The 15,552-nt window shown below is 35.6% G+C and overlaps 1 protein-coding gene across 1 annotated transcript; it reads right to left on the minus strand.

Annotated features, from left to right (window-relative positions):
- Nucleotides 1-5,101: 5,101 nt before the first annotated feature.
- Nucleotides 5,102-6,798, minus strand: LOC100584755 (60S ribosomal protein L36a-like). The gene is made up of 2 exons (XM_030828717.1): nt 6,692-6,798; nt 5,102-5,444 (listed from the first exon to the last, which is right to left on the minus strand). The coding sequence occupies exons 1-2, from the start codon at nt 6,796-6,798 to the stop codon at nt 5,102-5,104; spliced, it is 450 nt and encodes a 149-aa protein (XP_030684577.1).
- Nucleotides 6,799-15,552: the final 8,754 nt, after the last annotated feature.

The raw sequence follows: 15,552 nt of genomic DNA on the forward strand, positions 1-15,552 counted from the left end.
ATTATGAAATTAAACTCACCTGAAATTCATTACTTTCTTGAGTCCTCAAATGTCATCTTCCTAAAGACAGGGTTTGTTTCTTATTAGATCTATGTAAATAACATGGTATGTAAGGCAGAGAGAAACTAAAACTGCCTTTTCATTTCTGGCTGCTGATGAGTTACCTCTGTGCTTGCATGACATTTACAAGCCATCTTAGTGAGGTTACCCTCACTATAATATATTCTCTTTTATACATTATTGCCCTGTATAATTGTGTTGGAAATTGCCATCAAATGCCTTTTCTGCTATGATACTAAATAATTTGACATTAGTAAAACAATCCCGGTGCCAAGCAACATGCATCAGAGTGTAGATTTTGGAGTATGACAGACTGTATTTGCATACTGTTTTTTTGCTATTTTACTCCTTGGTATGTAAGACTTTGGAGAACTTACCTGAAACTGACACCTCATCTATGAAATGCAGGTGACAATACAAACACATTGCACATAATACAACAGGATATATATGTTACATTTCTAAAACAGTTTTTGGCAGGTAGCTCGGCTAGTGGTTAGGAGCAGACTCTGAGCTATGATACCTGGATTATAATCTCAGTGCTGCCAGTTACTAGCTGTATGCAAAAGAAAACAAATACAATTTCTGCTTTAGATTTATCATTTGTAAAGTAAGAAGGACAGTGGGACTTTTTTATGGTCATTATGAAGATTGCATGAGTAAATGTGTGTAAAATGCTTAGAACAGACAAATATTGATTAATTAATAAAAATTGTTTAGAAATTTAGTGACATATTTGGGAAGCCGAAAACAATTAAGAAGAAAAATTTAATTCTGTCGATTCATAATACAAAAATCATATATTAATATATGTTATATATTAATACATGTGAATTTATATAATTAGTATACATTCATATATATTCAATCTATATATACTCAGATATATATAGTATATGAGTATATATGAGTATATATATGAATATATATATGAATTCAGTCAGAATATAGATATACATACACACATATATTTATGTGTATGACACTGTGTGTGTATATATATATATATATCTGTGTGTGTGTGTGCCAAGAGGTACAGAGTTGAAGAAGACATATGCAACCACAGTCATTATGCAAATATTTTTAGGTATATTCTAGAACTAGGAATATAGGCCTTTAATTTACTTTCTCTGTTAACTACGTTCAGCTAGGGTACTGTCCATTTTAACTTATACATCCTTAACATTTTTATGCAATGCAAGTTGTAATATAAAGTCTGTCAAAGTAGCACTCAATAGCCTTTTTTATTTTTTAATTGACAAAATTATATATTTTTATCAAGAAAAACATGATACTTTGAAGTATATGTATATTATGGAATGACTAAATCTAGCTAACTAACATATACATTACCACACATAGTTATCATTTTTGATGTAACAACACATAAAAATTCAGTCCCTTAGCATTTTTCAAAGATATAACATATTGTTAACTACAGTCAGAGAGAAGGAATATGTTCAAGAGATGTACACTAAACAATATTGAACATTAAAGCAATAAAGAACACAGAAGTTGCATCTTAAATACAGGTAGTTAAAAATGTAACAGTGAAAATTAAATATATTTAGTGCTTCATATGCTCTCACAGGTTACTATCTGCAGAGTACTTTCCATGTGCCAGGTTCAGGATGCACACAATATCATTTAGTCTTCAGAATGACTTCATGAGGTTGGTCTAATAGCATTGTTCTTTTTTTTTTTTTTTTTTTTTTTTTTGAGACGGAGTCTTTCTCTGTCCCCCAGGCTGGAGTGCAGTGGCGCGATCTTGGCTCACTGCAAGCTCCGCCTCCCGGGTTCACGCCATTCTCCTGCCTCAGCCTCTCTGAATAGCTGGGACTACAGGCGCCCGCCACCACGCCCGGCTAATTTTTTGTATTTTTAGTAGAGACGGGGTTTCACCGTGTTAGCCAGGATGGTCTGGATCTCCTGACCTCGTGATCCGCCCGCCTCGGCCTCCCAAAGTGCTGGGATTACAGGCTTGAGCCACCGCGCCTGGCAGCATTGTTCTTTTACAAGCAGGGAACTAGGGGCTCAGAGGATGTTTCCTCTAAACTGTTGGACTGTATTTTGCTATTATTTTTAGAGTTTTCACCACTCTCTCCCCTCGATTTTTTAATGTTCTGACCTATTTGCCGGAATGTGACTCCAAGTCATAGATACATCTAGACTATATCTTTCTGGTTTGGTTTGACACTACTATTTACATGGTTCCACAGTTGCATCTGCCGATAGAATGGGCAATTAGGTGACATTAACCTTGAGGCCCTTTGTTTTTAGTTCAAAATAGTTCAATATACTCCACATAGATTGTCTTCCATATGAAGGCAGATGTGGTATATAGTTTTTCTTCTTGTCAGTGTTACCATGATACATGTGTATGTTCATACATACCTAACATTTTTCCAATGTAACATATATATATATATATTTAGGTTGGTGCAAAAGTAATTGTGGTTTCAGACTGTAAATTTCAAATCATTATAGCTGATTCAAACACATCTTTATTAATCAAAATAGGAACAATTACAATCAACACATTTTTGCCAATGAGATATTAGTTTGTTTATTCCTGTAGCATAAAAATCCATGTTTCCAGATTCGACAAACTCTTGGAAAGCATTTTTCATTATCCTGCTGGTTGTGGAAGTATTTTCCCTGTAAAAAGTTGTTGAGACGCTTGGAGAAGTGGTAGTTGGTTGGTGAGTGGTCAGGTGAATATGGCTGATGAGGCAAAACTTCGTAGCCCAATTCCTTCAACTTTTTAATTTTTATTTTATTTTACTTTAAGTTCTGGGATACATGTGCAGAATGTGCAGCTTCCTAACACAGGTATTCATGTGCCATGGTGGTTTGCTGCACCTATCAACCTGTTCTCTAGGTTTTAAGCCCCGCATACATGAGGTATTTGTTCTAGTGCTCTCCCTCCCCTTGCCTCCCAATCCCAACAGGCCCGGGTGTGTGTTGTTCCCCTCCCTGTGTCCGTGTGTTATCATTTTTCAACTCCCACTTATGAGTGAGAACATGCAGTGTTTGGTTTTCTGTTCCTGTGTTAGCATTGGTTGTGTAACATGTAGTCAGGCGTGGTCATGGAAAAGAATCGGGCCCTTTCTGCTGGCTGCAGGCATTTCAGTTTTTGGTGCATCTCTTCAATTTGCTGAGCATACTTCTCAGATGTAATGGTTTCACTGGGATTCAAAAAAGCCGAAGTGGATCAGACTGGCAGCAGACCACCAAACAGTGAGCATGACCTTTTTTTTGGTGCAAGTTTGGCTTTGAGAAGTGTTTTGGAGCTTCTTCTCAATCCAACCACTGAGCTGGGTGTTGCCAGTTGTTGTATAAAATCTTTTCATCGCACTTCACAATCCAATCGAGAAATTTTTTGTTGTTATTGCATAGAATAAGAGATGACACTTCAAAAGGACAATTTTTTTTTTCACTCAGCTCATGAGGCATCCACTTACTGAGCTTTTTCACTTTTCCAACTTGCTTCAAATGCCAAACGACCACAGAATGGTCAACGTTGAGTTCTTCAGCAAATTCTCATGTAGTTGTAAGGGGATTCACCGTGAGGATTGCTCTTAATTGGTTGTTGTCAACTTCTGATGGCTGGCCACTACGCTCTTCATCTTCAAGTCTCTTGTCTCCTTTGCAAAACCTCTTGAGCCAACAGTGCACTGTATGTTCATTAGAAGTTCCTGGGCCAAATGCATTGTTGATGTTGCAAGTTGTTTCTGCTGCTTTTTGAATAAGAAAATTGCTCAAATTTGCTTTTTGCCTAACATCACTTCCATAGTCTAAAATGAACATAAAATAAACAGCAAGTAATAAGTCATTAGCAAAAAATCATAAAGCAAGAAATGCTCATTAAAATAAGGTATAACATAACCACATTTATTTAAGAGTATATTCCAATATCAAACAGCAAAATTCAACAGTACAAAAAACTGCAATTACATTTGCACCAACCTAATATGTATATAAAACACTTACACATCTATGATATACACAAAAGTCTTTAAGGAAATGTTGACATATCTACACTTCTATATCTCTCTATCATGATCATCTATCTATTTATATCTGTATACATCTATGATACAAAGTTTTCTCCCTATGTTATTTAAAGATAAAAATTGGGAATTAAGCATATAGGTGTCTAGAATCCTGCGAGGCTAAATACCTGGTATTTCTAGAATTTGATCTTTAAGTGCTTACACAAAGGGATGTACTGCTGAACTTGCTCAAGTTGCTTAGCTCAACACTGTGAGGTTAAGAAATATGCCTGATGTCTCACAACTAGTAGAACAATAGATGTAAACTAAGCTCTGGCAGCATAAAAATGAGTCATTTTTCTACTTTTCTGCATTTTCAAACAAAAGAGACATAAACCATTTATCCCTAGTAGTTCTCAACCTAGTGTTTCACTATCTAAAAAATGTAAAGCTATCCCCTTTCAGAACATACAGGGCTTTTTATATTGTATGAATTCTTTAAAAAGAGGAAATATTTCTAGACTCTAAAACTTTCTCTTTTTCCAATCCCTGGTTTCTTTCAACCTTTTCTCAACAAATATTTATCATCACTGTCTCAGTTCATTTTATGTTGCTATAAGAGAATACTTGAAACTGTGTAACTTATAAAGAAACAAGGTTTATTTGGCTCATGATTCTGGTAGCTGAAAAGTCCAAGATTGGGCAATTCCATGTGGTGGGGGCCTCACGTTGCTTCTAGTCATGGTGAAACCAGAAAGGAAGCAGAGTTGTGCTAAGAGATGACATGGAGAAAGAGAAAGCAAGAGAGATAGAACTAAGAAAACCATACATTTTTTAACAACACACTCTGAAGAGAACTAATCCATTCCCAGGAAACAAAGAACTTATTCCATAGAAGAACATTAATCTATCAATATTTTTTTTCCCACAATCAAAACACTTTCTTTTTTTTGCATAAGGGTATCCACGTATTTATTTTCCTACAGGTAATTTTTCTATGGCTTCAACATTTTCTCTTCAAAATTAAAAGAAAAACATCCCAAAGTTTAGAACTGGGTCACTTGTCCCTTTCTCTTCTTATCTCTTCCCAGTTTAAAATGCTTGTATCTCTTAATGGTCAGCATCCTCTTGGATCTGCAGTTAGACTCAACACATTCCAGCCTTAGCACAGTCTTCTTTGTGGTCTTAGCCTTCTTCTGGAAAATTGGCTTTGTCTGCCTACCATAGCCACTCTGCTTCTGATCATAGCGCCTCTTTCCCTGGGCATACAAGGAATCCTTGCCCTTCTTATACTGTGTCACTTTGTGAGGTTGATACTTGCCACATTTCTTACAGAAGGTTATTTGGGTTTTAGATACATTGACCACCTTTGCATCAGAACTGTTCTGTCTATATGATGAAAACGAGAAAAGGCATCTGAGACCCTCGCCTCACGCAGCTCTTGCCTAACAGGAAAAGGTCAAAACACTTTCTATTAGGCTCCACCTCCTGAATGCTGTCACACTGGAGATCAAATTCCAACATAAGTTTTTGTAGGAACAAACATAGCAATTACTTCCTATGGATATTTCAGTGTGTCAAGTAGTAATGATAAAGCAGTCAGTAAGATATACACTGCCCAAACTGCATAGATTTCATGAACTAAATAAAAGCATAGTATTTTTTAAATTTTACATTTCAATTATGAGCAGTGTTACAAAGGGAAAATACCATGTTAAATCAAAGGGTAATATTGGAGACTCACCAAATATGTATAGTGGCCGTAGCCAGGGAATCATTCTCTGAAGTAAAATTTTAGCTTAACTTTGAAGAATGAATAAAAATGTTTTAGGTAAAAAGAGAAGAGAAAGGTAGGCAGAACAGTGCTTCTGAAAGCCTTGCATCAGGAAAGAGCATTTGTTCTCTGGAATCACCTGTAGTTGAGAAACTATGGAAAAGTGTTGAACATTCATTAGATTTTAGCTACTTAAGTAAAAGACTACTCTTGACTCTTGCTAAGGTTTTGGTTTTTATAACACATTCGTAGTACATCCGTATCTAGGCATCCCAAAGTTTTAAACTCTTTTTATCTAAACTAACACCATCCTTCTCTTTCTAATTTTTTTCATTTATCATGCATTCTCTATTTCTACTCAATTCTCCAAATCTTGTAGTTTCTAACCTTTTTTTGAACATTATACCTATTTTCTGTAGATTTTATTTCCATTGATAATTTAGTGCATTCGTTTGTTACCCCAATCTGTTCTATTATTGGTTTGTTTAATAGCCTCTGTCTTCAGACCAGTTTTGGGTTCATAGTAAAACTGAACAGAAAGTACACAGAGTTTCCATTTATCTTCTGCCCCCACACACTCACAACCTCTTCTACTATCAACATACCTTAGCACTGTGGTAGTAATACATATTTTGGCATCGATGAATCAATATTAACACATCATCACCCAAAGTTTATGGTTTATGTTAGAGTTCATTCTTAGTGTTATGTATTCCATGGGTTTTCACAAATATTTAATGATGTAACATGTATCCATCATTATAGTATCATAGAGAATAGTTTCATTGCCCTAAAAAGACTTAGTGCTCTGCCCACCCACTGCTGCCACATCATGTTAACAAGAGCTCAAATCAAGTCATACCCATATCTTGGAAAATCTAAGGGCTCCTCATGAATTTTCCACTTAACTACATGCTGTGAAGTTCGATCTTTGAATTCCTTGCTAACCCTTGTAGCATCATATTCCATGACTATTCTACCCTACACTAAAGCTAATCAAACTGGCTGACTTGTTCCTGGATGACTTATGTTTCTGTTCATGCTGTTTCCTTTATCTGAAATGCCCTTCTTCAGTGTTTTCTATAATAATTCCAAAGTCCACCACTCCTTAAATAATCATATCAAAGATATTGATTTTGTTGGTGTCTTTTCTTGTTATTACAAATAAATTTGTTACCTATTATTTCAGTCTAAATACAACACTGCTTACAAAGTTTTTACAATCAGAGTCTCCATTGTAGGGTAGTGATTTATCTAAATAATTAGAAAGTATATAATGAGCACAAAGACAAACCTTATCTATCTTTGTATCCTCCAACAATACTATCTCAGTACCCTGGATTAGTGCTTTTGTTAAACTAAAGTTATAGTTCCAAAACATTAAAGAAATTCACTTGCAAGGCAGAAGAAATTTAAATTTCCAATTTAATTTTGTATATATTTAGAGAAAAGATACAAAAAAGACGAAAAGCAAGAGCACTGTAAAAGATAGGAAATGCTAAAAAGAGAAAAAAAGTGAGGTAGAAAAGTTTAGTTCCTTTTTAGAGTACATTATTGTTTTTATTTTATTATTTATTTCAATAGTGTTTTGGGAAACAGGTGGTGTCTGGTTACATGAATAGGTACTTTAGCGGTGATTTCTGAGATTTTGGTGCACCCATCACCCAAGCAGTGTGTACTGTACCCAATGTGTAGTCTTTTGTCCCTCACCCCCCAACATCCTTTCCCCGAGTCCCCAAAATCCATTATATCAATCTTGTGCTTGTGTCCTCATAGCTTAGCTCCCAAATATGAGTGAGAACATGATGTTTGGTTTTCCATTCCTGAGTTACTTCACTTAGAATAATAGTCTCCAATTCCATCCAGGTTGCTGCAAATGCCATTATTTCATTCCTTTTTATGGCTGAGTAGTATTCCATGGTATACATATACCACGCTTTCTTTACCCGCTTGTTGATTATGGGCACTTGGGCTGGATCCATATTTTTGCAATTGCTAATTATGCTACTATAAACATGCATGCACAAGTATCTTTTTTGTATAATGACTTCTTTTTCTCTGGGTAAATATCTAGTAGTGGGATTGTGGGATCAAATGGTAGATCTACTTTTAGTTCTTTAAGTAACCTCCACACTGTTTTCCATAGTGGTTGTACTAGTTCACATCCCTACCAACAGTGTAGAAGTGTTCCCTTTTCACCACATCCACAATTATTATTTTTGATCATTTGATTATGTCCAGTCTTGCAAGAGCAAGATGGTATCGCATTGTGGTTTTGATTTGCATTTCCCTGATCATTAGTGATATTCAGTATTTTTTCATATTTGTTGGCCATTTGTATATTCTTTTTAGAACTGTGTATTCATGTTCTTAGCCCACTTTTGATGGATTAATTTTTTTTTCTTTCTGATTTGTTTGAGTTCCTTGTAGATTCTGGACATTAGTGCTTTGTCGGATGTATGGATTGTGAAAATTGTCTCCCACTATATGGGTTATCTGTTTACTCTGATGATTATTTCTTTTGCTGTGCAGCTTTTTAGTTTAAGTCTCATCTATTTATCTTTTTGTTGTTGTTGTTGTTTTGCATTTGTTTTTGGGTTCTTAGTTGATATTGTTTGGTTGTGTCCCTATCCAAATGCCATCTTGAATTCCCATGTGTTGTGGGAGGGACCCAGTGGGAGGTAACTGAATCATGGGTAACTTTCCTGTGTTATTCTTGTGAAAGTGAGTAAGTCTCACGAGATCTGATGGAATTATAAAACTCCCCTTTATAAGCCCATTGATGGGTTTATAAGAGAGCTCTCCTCTCTTTACCCACCTCCATCCATGTAAGACATGACTTGCTCTTCTTTGCCTTCCTCCGTGATTGTGAGGCCTCCTCAGCCAAGTGAACTGTAAGTCCAATTTTCTTTTGTAAATTGCCCAATCTTGGATATGTCTTTATCAGCAGCATGAAAATGGACTAATACAGTAAATTGGTACGAGTAGAGTGGAGCACTGGTGAAAAGATACCTGAAAATGTGGAAGCAACTTTGAATTTTCACCTCTTGTGGGAGAGACCTGATAAGAGGTACTTGAATCATGGGGGCAGGTCTTTCCCATGCTATTCTTATGATAGTATATAAGTATCAGGACATCTGATGAGTTTTTAAAGGGAAGTTTCCCTGCACAGCCTCTCCTCTCTTTTCCTGCTGCCATCCATATAAGACATGACTTGCTTCTCCTTGCCTTCCACCCTAACTGTGAGGCCTCCCCAGCTACATGGAACTGTAAGTCCATATCATATAGCCAAAATATCCACTGTTCAATAAAAAAATTATTTAAAACAAGAATCTCAACAATATCTTTGAGATAGATCTATATTATGGAGAGTTCATATGCTTGACACAAAAACACAATCCATAAAACAAAAAATTGATAAATTGAACTTCATCAAAATTTAAAACTTCTGTTCTCTGAAAAACCCTATTAAGAGTGGATGAGAAGACAAGCTAAAGTCTGACAGAAAATATTTGCAAGCCACATATTTGAGTGAATACTGCTATATAAAATACAGAACACTCAAAACTCAACTGTAAAGACCCAAACCATCCAAACCATCCATTTGAAAATGGGCAAAAGGCAAGAACAGATCTTTTGAGGAATATAGAGATGGCTAACAAGCACATGAAAAGATGTTAAACACCTTTAGCCATCTATGAAATGCAAATTAAAACTATAATGAAATATGATTGCATACTTATCACAGTAGCTAAGATAATAATTAAAAAAGAAACATAAGGCCGATACCAAATACTGGCAAGGATATGAAGAAATTTAAACACACATGTAATGTTGGTGGTAGTGTAAGATGAAAACCACTTTGGAAAAGTATTTGGTAGTTTCTTAAACACCTATACCTGCAATTCCCTTATGACTAATCAGCCACACTCTTCAGCATTTATCTCAGAGAAAGAAAAACGTATACTTGTACAAAATCCTGTCCATGAATGGTCACAGCAATTTTATTTATAATTGCCAAAAACTGGAAATAGCCCAGATGTCCTTCAACGGATAAATGGTTAAACAAACCCATGGCACATTCATACCATGGAATACCAGTCAGCTCTAAGTAGGAATGAACTACTGATACACAACTTGAATGGACATTGAGAGAATTATGTTAAACAGAAAAAAAAAAAGTCAATCTCAAAAGGTTACATCTGTTTCCACTTATATAACCTTCATAAAATGATAAGATTTTAGCAATGATGTAGCGATTAGTAGTTGCCAGGCATTATGTACTAGGAAGGGTAAGTTTGGAAAAAAAAAAAAAAAGTGCATACAGCCCTAAAAGGCCAAGATGAGGAATTCTTACGATGATGGCGGTGTTCTATACTTTGTGTCAATTTAATAGCCTTGCTGTGATAGTATGCTATAGTTTTCCAAGTTGTTACCATTGAGGCATATTGGTTAAAGCATACATGAGATCTCTGTATTATTTCTTTTACCTGCATGTGAATCTATAATTGTCTCTACATTTAACAATTTAATATAAAAGCATCAAAACAAAATAAGAAAAACAATAACAAAAAACACCGTACCAAATTGAGAAGGAAAAATTTTCTATGTATCACCTGTAACAGCACAATTTCTCAGCTCTTTATACAAGGGAATCTCATATGTTAGGTTTGCACTTGGCCCCACAAATTATGTAGCTGGTAATATTTAAGGAAGATGTGTTTGTGTTTTGTCCTACTTTTCTTAAACTTCCAAAAAATGTGTAAGACTGTAAGACTACTAACTGTGACACCTTAGAAGGGATTTGCTGTCTGCTGTGTCTATCTTAAAGGATTTTAAGTTTCTGTTTTAGGTTTAAAGAGCAATCCTGCTCCAAATTGCAGTATTCTCCCCAATTCATTCACTTTCTTTTTCTTTCAGATGTCTCTCTCTCTCTCTCTCTCTCTCTCTCTCTCTCTGTCTGTCTGTCTTGTCTCCTTTCCCATCACCAGGTTCCACAATTCCATTCTGAGTCATTTCACTAACACACCATGTGGAGGTTCTTTTTCTAACCATTCCCCAGGAAATTGCTGTCTTTTCTGTTTCTACTTCTAAGAATCTATAACTTCTAACATAGAAAATGTTCAGTATTCAGAGCTTACAAAATCAAATATGCTTAAGGGACAAAATGAGCAATGAAATTGAATGAAATGAGCTGTGAATAAGAAGGAAGCTATCAGTAGGGATTATGTTGAATCTCCTTGCAAAGCTGGGGTCAGCAGTCTTTATCTCTGTTTGACTGTAAGGTGGTATCACCTGGGAGGATTTTTACAAAATACTGATCCAGAAACAATTCAGGAACAACTAAATGAGAATCGTTGTTATTAGAGTCAGGGCATAGTATTTTTTTAAAGTTATCCAAGAGAGCAGATGTGCAGGTAAGGTTAGAAAATCATAATCAATTGTTCTTAAATATAAATGAGCATAAGAACTACCTGAAAGGGTTTTATAAATGAAAATTACCCCAACAATGTCTCAGGAAATTCTAAGTGAAAAAAATGTAATTCTCGGAAATCCTCATTTTACCAATGCCTCCCCACTATTACACATGCTGGGTTGTTTAGATTCAGAAGGTTTATCGACGAAAATCTCAGATTCACTGTTTGAGATTTTAAACACATCTTTTCTAGCATAATATTGAATAAGTATTCTGCATTACCCTACTCTGATATATTTGCATTTTAATGAAGTTAAAGTTCTAATAAGCCTCCTAAATCGTGGGTATATAGGTGGAGATGATAGACTGTAATATGGGTTTTGATAGTGGGTAGATGGACTGATCTTAGGTCTTTTAATTGTTATGTAACTGTATATAAGGTATGCTCTATTCTGAGGTTGTGTATGAGGCTGGGCAGAGTGGCTCATGCCTGTAATCCCAGTACTTTGGGAGGTTGAGGCGGGCGGATCCCTTGAGGTCAGGATTTCGAGACCAGCCTGGTTAATATGGCAAAACCCTATCTCTACTAAAAACACAAAAATTAGCCAGGCATGGTGGCAGGTGCCTGTAATTCCAGCTACTTGGGAGGCTGACACAGGAGAATTGCTTGAACCGGGGAAGTGAAGATTTCATTGAGCTGAGATTGTGCCACTGCACTCCAGCCTGGGCAACAGAGAAAGACTCCATCTCAAAAAATAAAAAGAAAAAAGAAAAAGAAAAAAAAAAAGCTGGTATGAGATACAAATCTCATATAACCTTATCAAGAGAATTATCACTTACCTAATGCTTTAAGAAACAAAATTAAGTTCAGGAGGAAGATGGTATCTCCTGGGCAGGGTCATAGATGGCCTTCTTGTTTTGTATTGAGTACAACAGAGCAGCATGTTCAGATTTGCTCTTATGTGAGTAAAAAGCATAATGGGGTAAGAGGAACCACCAGGCATCTGGAACATGGGCAAATGCAGCACTTAAGTGTCTGTTCTTTCCCAGGTATATTGCTGGATATCACATTTAATTTCCTTTCATCATGAGACAACCATAAAAGAAATCCCATTTTATTTTTCTAAGATAGAAAGAAACTCAAGTTCAGAGTTTCCTTAAGCAGTATGCTCAAAGTCACAAGTGTGATATTAACTGCAATCATAACAGTACTAATAACACTATAACCCTCACATACTGAGGTATTCTATTCAGCATTTTGTTTTACACAAACTATCTCTTCTGTGCCTCACAACAACCCCAGTATGTCCTGTGAGAAAATAGATACATAAAGAGATTAAGAAATGTGCCTAAAGCCTCGTATTAGAAACAATTCTGCTGGGACCTGAACGTGGGAGTCTGTCTCCAGAGCCTCTTTACTAATTCCCTGCATTAATCACAAAGCAGGGTTTGCATTTTTCTACAAGGCAAGGAAATCAAAGCTGTATTCATGACAAAGTAACAGAGACCACAGAGATTACAGGCAGAGAGAAACAGTTAGTGAATAAATGGAAATTTTCTTGCATTTCCACTTGCTCAGTGCTAACTCACAGTGGTTAAGCTACAGAAATACTCAATGGAATCAAAGTATAGTGGAAAAACGAGATTGGGAGGAAAAATAGAAGGCTTAAATGATACTATTTGCTGGAAAAATCAAGGTTCAATTTTTTAAGTCTTTTAATTCAGTGGGAGAAGATATTTTCCAGAAGAATATTGGTGAGTGATAGATTGAATAAAATCAATATGCCTAGTCTCCATCACATGATAGGTACTTGGTATATACCAGTCTCTATGTTATTTTTATGATCAGTGTTTAATAATATGATCTCATATTATTGTTTTGAGTGGGTGTTTTGCTAATATTTTTTTCTATTTTTGCTTATATTTTGTTATTTTTTGAGGGGGGTAGTATTTGGAGGGGCTGTAATAAGACGATGTATTACCAAATAATAAAAAGCAACTGAATGGGATGTTTTCAGGCACTGAAACGCTGGTGAAGACGGTGACAATAATGTAATGTTAGAGAAACCTTTTCAACTCTAGGATTCTATAACCATCAGAAACTCAATGAACAGCAGTTAGAAACGCACCGGATCACTTCGTGAAAAAATGGTTGCTTTTGATTCTGAGTGGAAGTACAGGACGCATCTGGTCCCCATTTCAACTTACAACCATCATGGGTGTTTTCCTCAAGATGTTCAACTGTCCTGATCACCTTCAATTTACACAAGTCAATTAATAAATGTATTTACGAAGTTTCAATATGAGAACAATATTCTTGACCAAGAAAAAAATAAACAAAACAACCCTATTCGTGGGTGGGTGACTATACTGAGTACTTTCTCCTGTGAGAGAAGCATACCTGAGTTCTCAGTGGATAAAGAAGAAAGCGAGTCACCAGACCAATTACTCACACCTGAGATGGATTTATATGGGGGAGAACAGTTAGCCTGGTACTCAAGAAGACATACATTTTACTCCTGCTTTTGCTGATTCCTAGTTGTGTTATCTTAGACAAGTAGCTTTGAGATATTCTAAATTTATCTCCATCTATAGAATATAAAAGAATGGTTCTCAAACTTTTTGGTGCTTTAAAATTCCCCAACATATTTTGTAAAACCATATATGCAGATTCCATTCATTCCTTTTAGGATGTGGGCAGGCCTCGAGTAAGACACAGGAATCTAAAACATCTTAAGAAATAAACTTCGATTATTTTTCTATAAAAGTTTTATGTTCATACTTTAAGAAACTGACACTGATGTCTTTCAAGATTATAACAATAATTATATGCACCACAGTTATTAAATATTTCTCATAAAAATTGTCTGAAATTTTAATGTCAAAGATTTGTGAACCAAGGACACAGTCCCCAGGTTGCTGTCCGGGATCATGTTGATTCATAGATACCTTCCTAGGTTCTCATGCTCCCTGTACCCTCTTCAAGGAATATAAGAATTAGCATTGGTCCTTTGATTCGTTTTAATAGATGTAGAAAATTTGAAATGGCTCATCAAGACCTTAGAGATATATTAAATTTTCAGTTCAAAATATGTTTAAATTACTTTAGAATGACTTGGTATTCTCAGCAGTTTTGCTTAAATGACAACATTGAAGTCAAACGAGAGAAAAAAATACATATACCTTTTCCCATCTCATTTCCTCCAGCTTGTAAATGTGCCTGATATTGTTTTATAGCGTATCTACAATTAAACAAATTATGCATTTTATTTTAATTTAAGGATTAAGATTCAGTCCTCTATTTAAATGAGTTTTGCAATGTTTCCAACTTATAGAGGTAAAAACATTTAATTTGTCGTAATGCACTGAGGAAATGAAAAGCAACAATGCCTTGAGAACAATATTCTTGACCAAGAAAAAAATAAACAAAACAACCCTATTCGTGGGTGGGTGACTATACTGAGTACTTTCTCCTGTGAGAGAAGCATACCTGAGTTCTCAGTGGATAAAGAAGAAAGCGAGTCACCAGACCAATTACTCACACCTGAGATGGATTTATATGGGGGAGAACAGTTAGCACAAGGAGCCCTACTCAGTTTTCTGTTGTTACACTTGCTTGCCTGTCCTTGACTAAAGGGAGTTTATTCAACAGAATGGCATTGTCTAGGGATAATGGGAGGAAAAAATGTGTAGAAAGTAGTAAGTCTTAGAGCTGAGAAATGTCTGCCAGCCTTTTCAACTTAGAACTGAATTTTGGCAGAGATTTGTGAAATCCTTGCTTGTTATTTTCCATGTTTATTGTGTGATATTTGCAGGCTTGAATTAACTGTTAACAGATATTTTGTTAAAAAATAAATTTAAAAAAACCCTAGGCTATTCATGCCTTGGTGAGCTGGACAGAGACCACCTACCATTGTTACTTGGGCAACACTTCGTCGCGCCATCTGAACAAGTTGGCTTCATATACAGCATTCTTATAAATGGCATTTTTCAATAACCAGGCTTACCTCCAGATATTATAAAACTGAATGTATAACTTCCAAGGTCTTTGAATCGATTGGCTGTTTTCTCACTGGGTATCTGTCATATAATACCTGAATTTAGAGTATGTCATAATATTACTCTAATTTTATTTTTGTATTGGGAATTAGGGTTAATTTATTAGTTTGAGGAAATAAAATGGGAAATATAAACCACATTAAAATGTATAGTCAGAAGATGGCCAAAACGACTATGTACAAATACAGTACAAAGCTATATTTAATCCATAACTCTGTGAATTCTCACACCCTAAACCCCACCACCAT

Source organism: Nomascus leucogenys, chromosome 15, assembly GCF_006542625.1.
Source record: "Nomascus leucogenys isolate Asia chromosome 15, Asia_NLE_v1, whole genome shotgun sequence".
Taxonomy (NCBI): Eukaryota; Metazoa; Chordata; class Mammalia; order Primates; family Hylobatidae; genus Nomascus; species Nomascus leucogenys.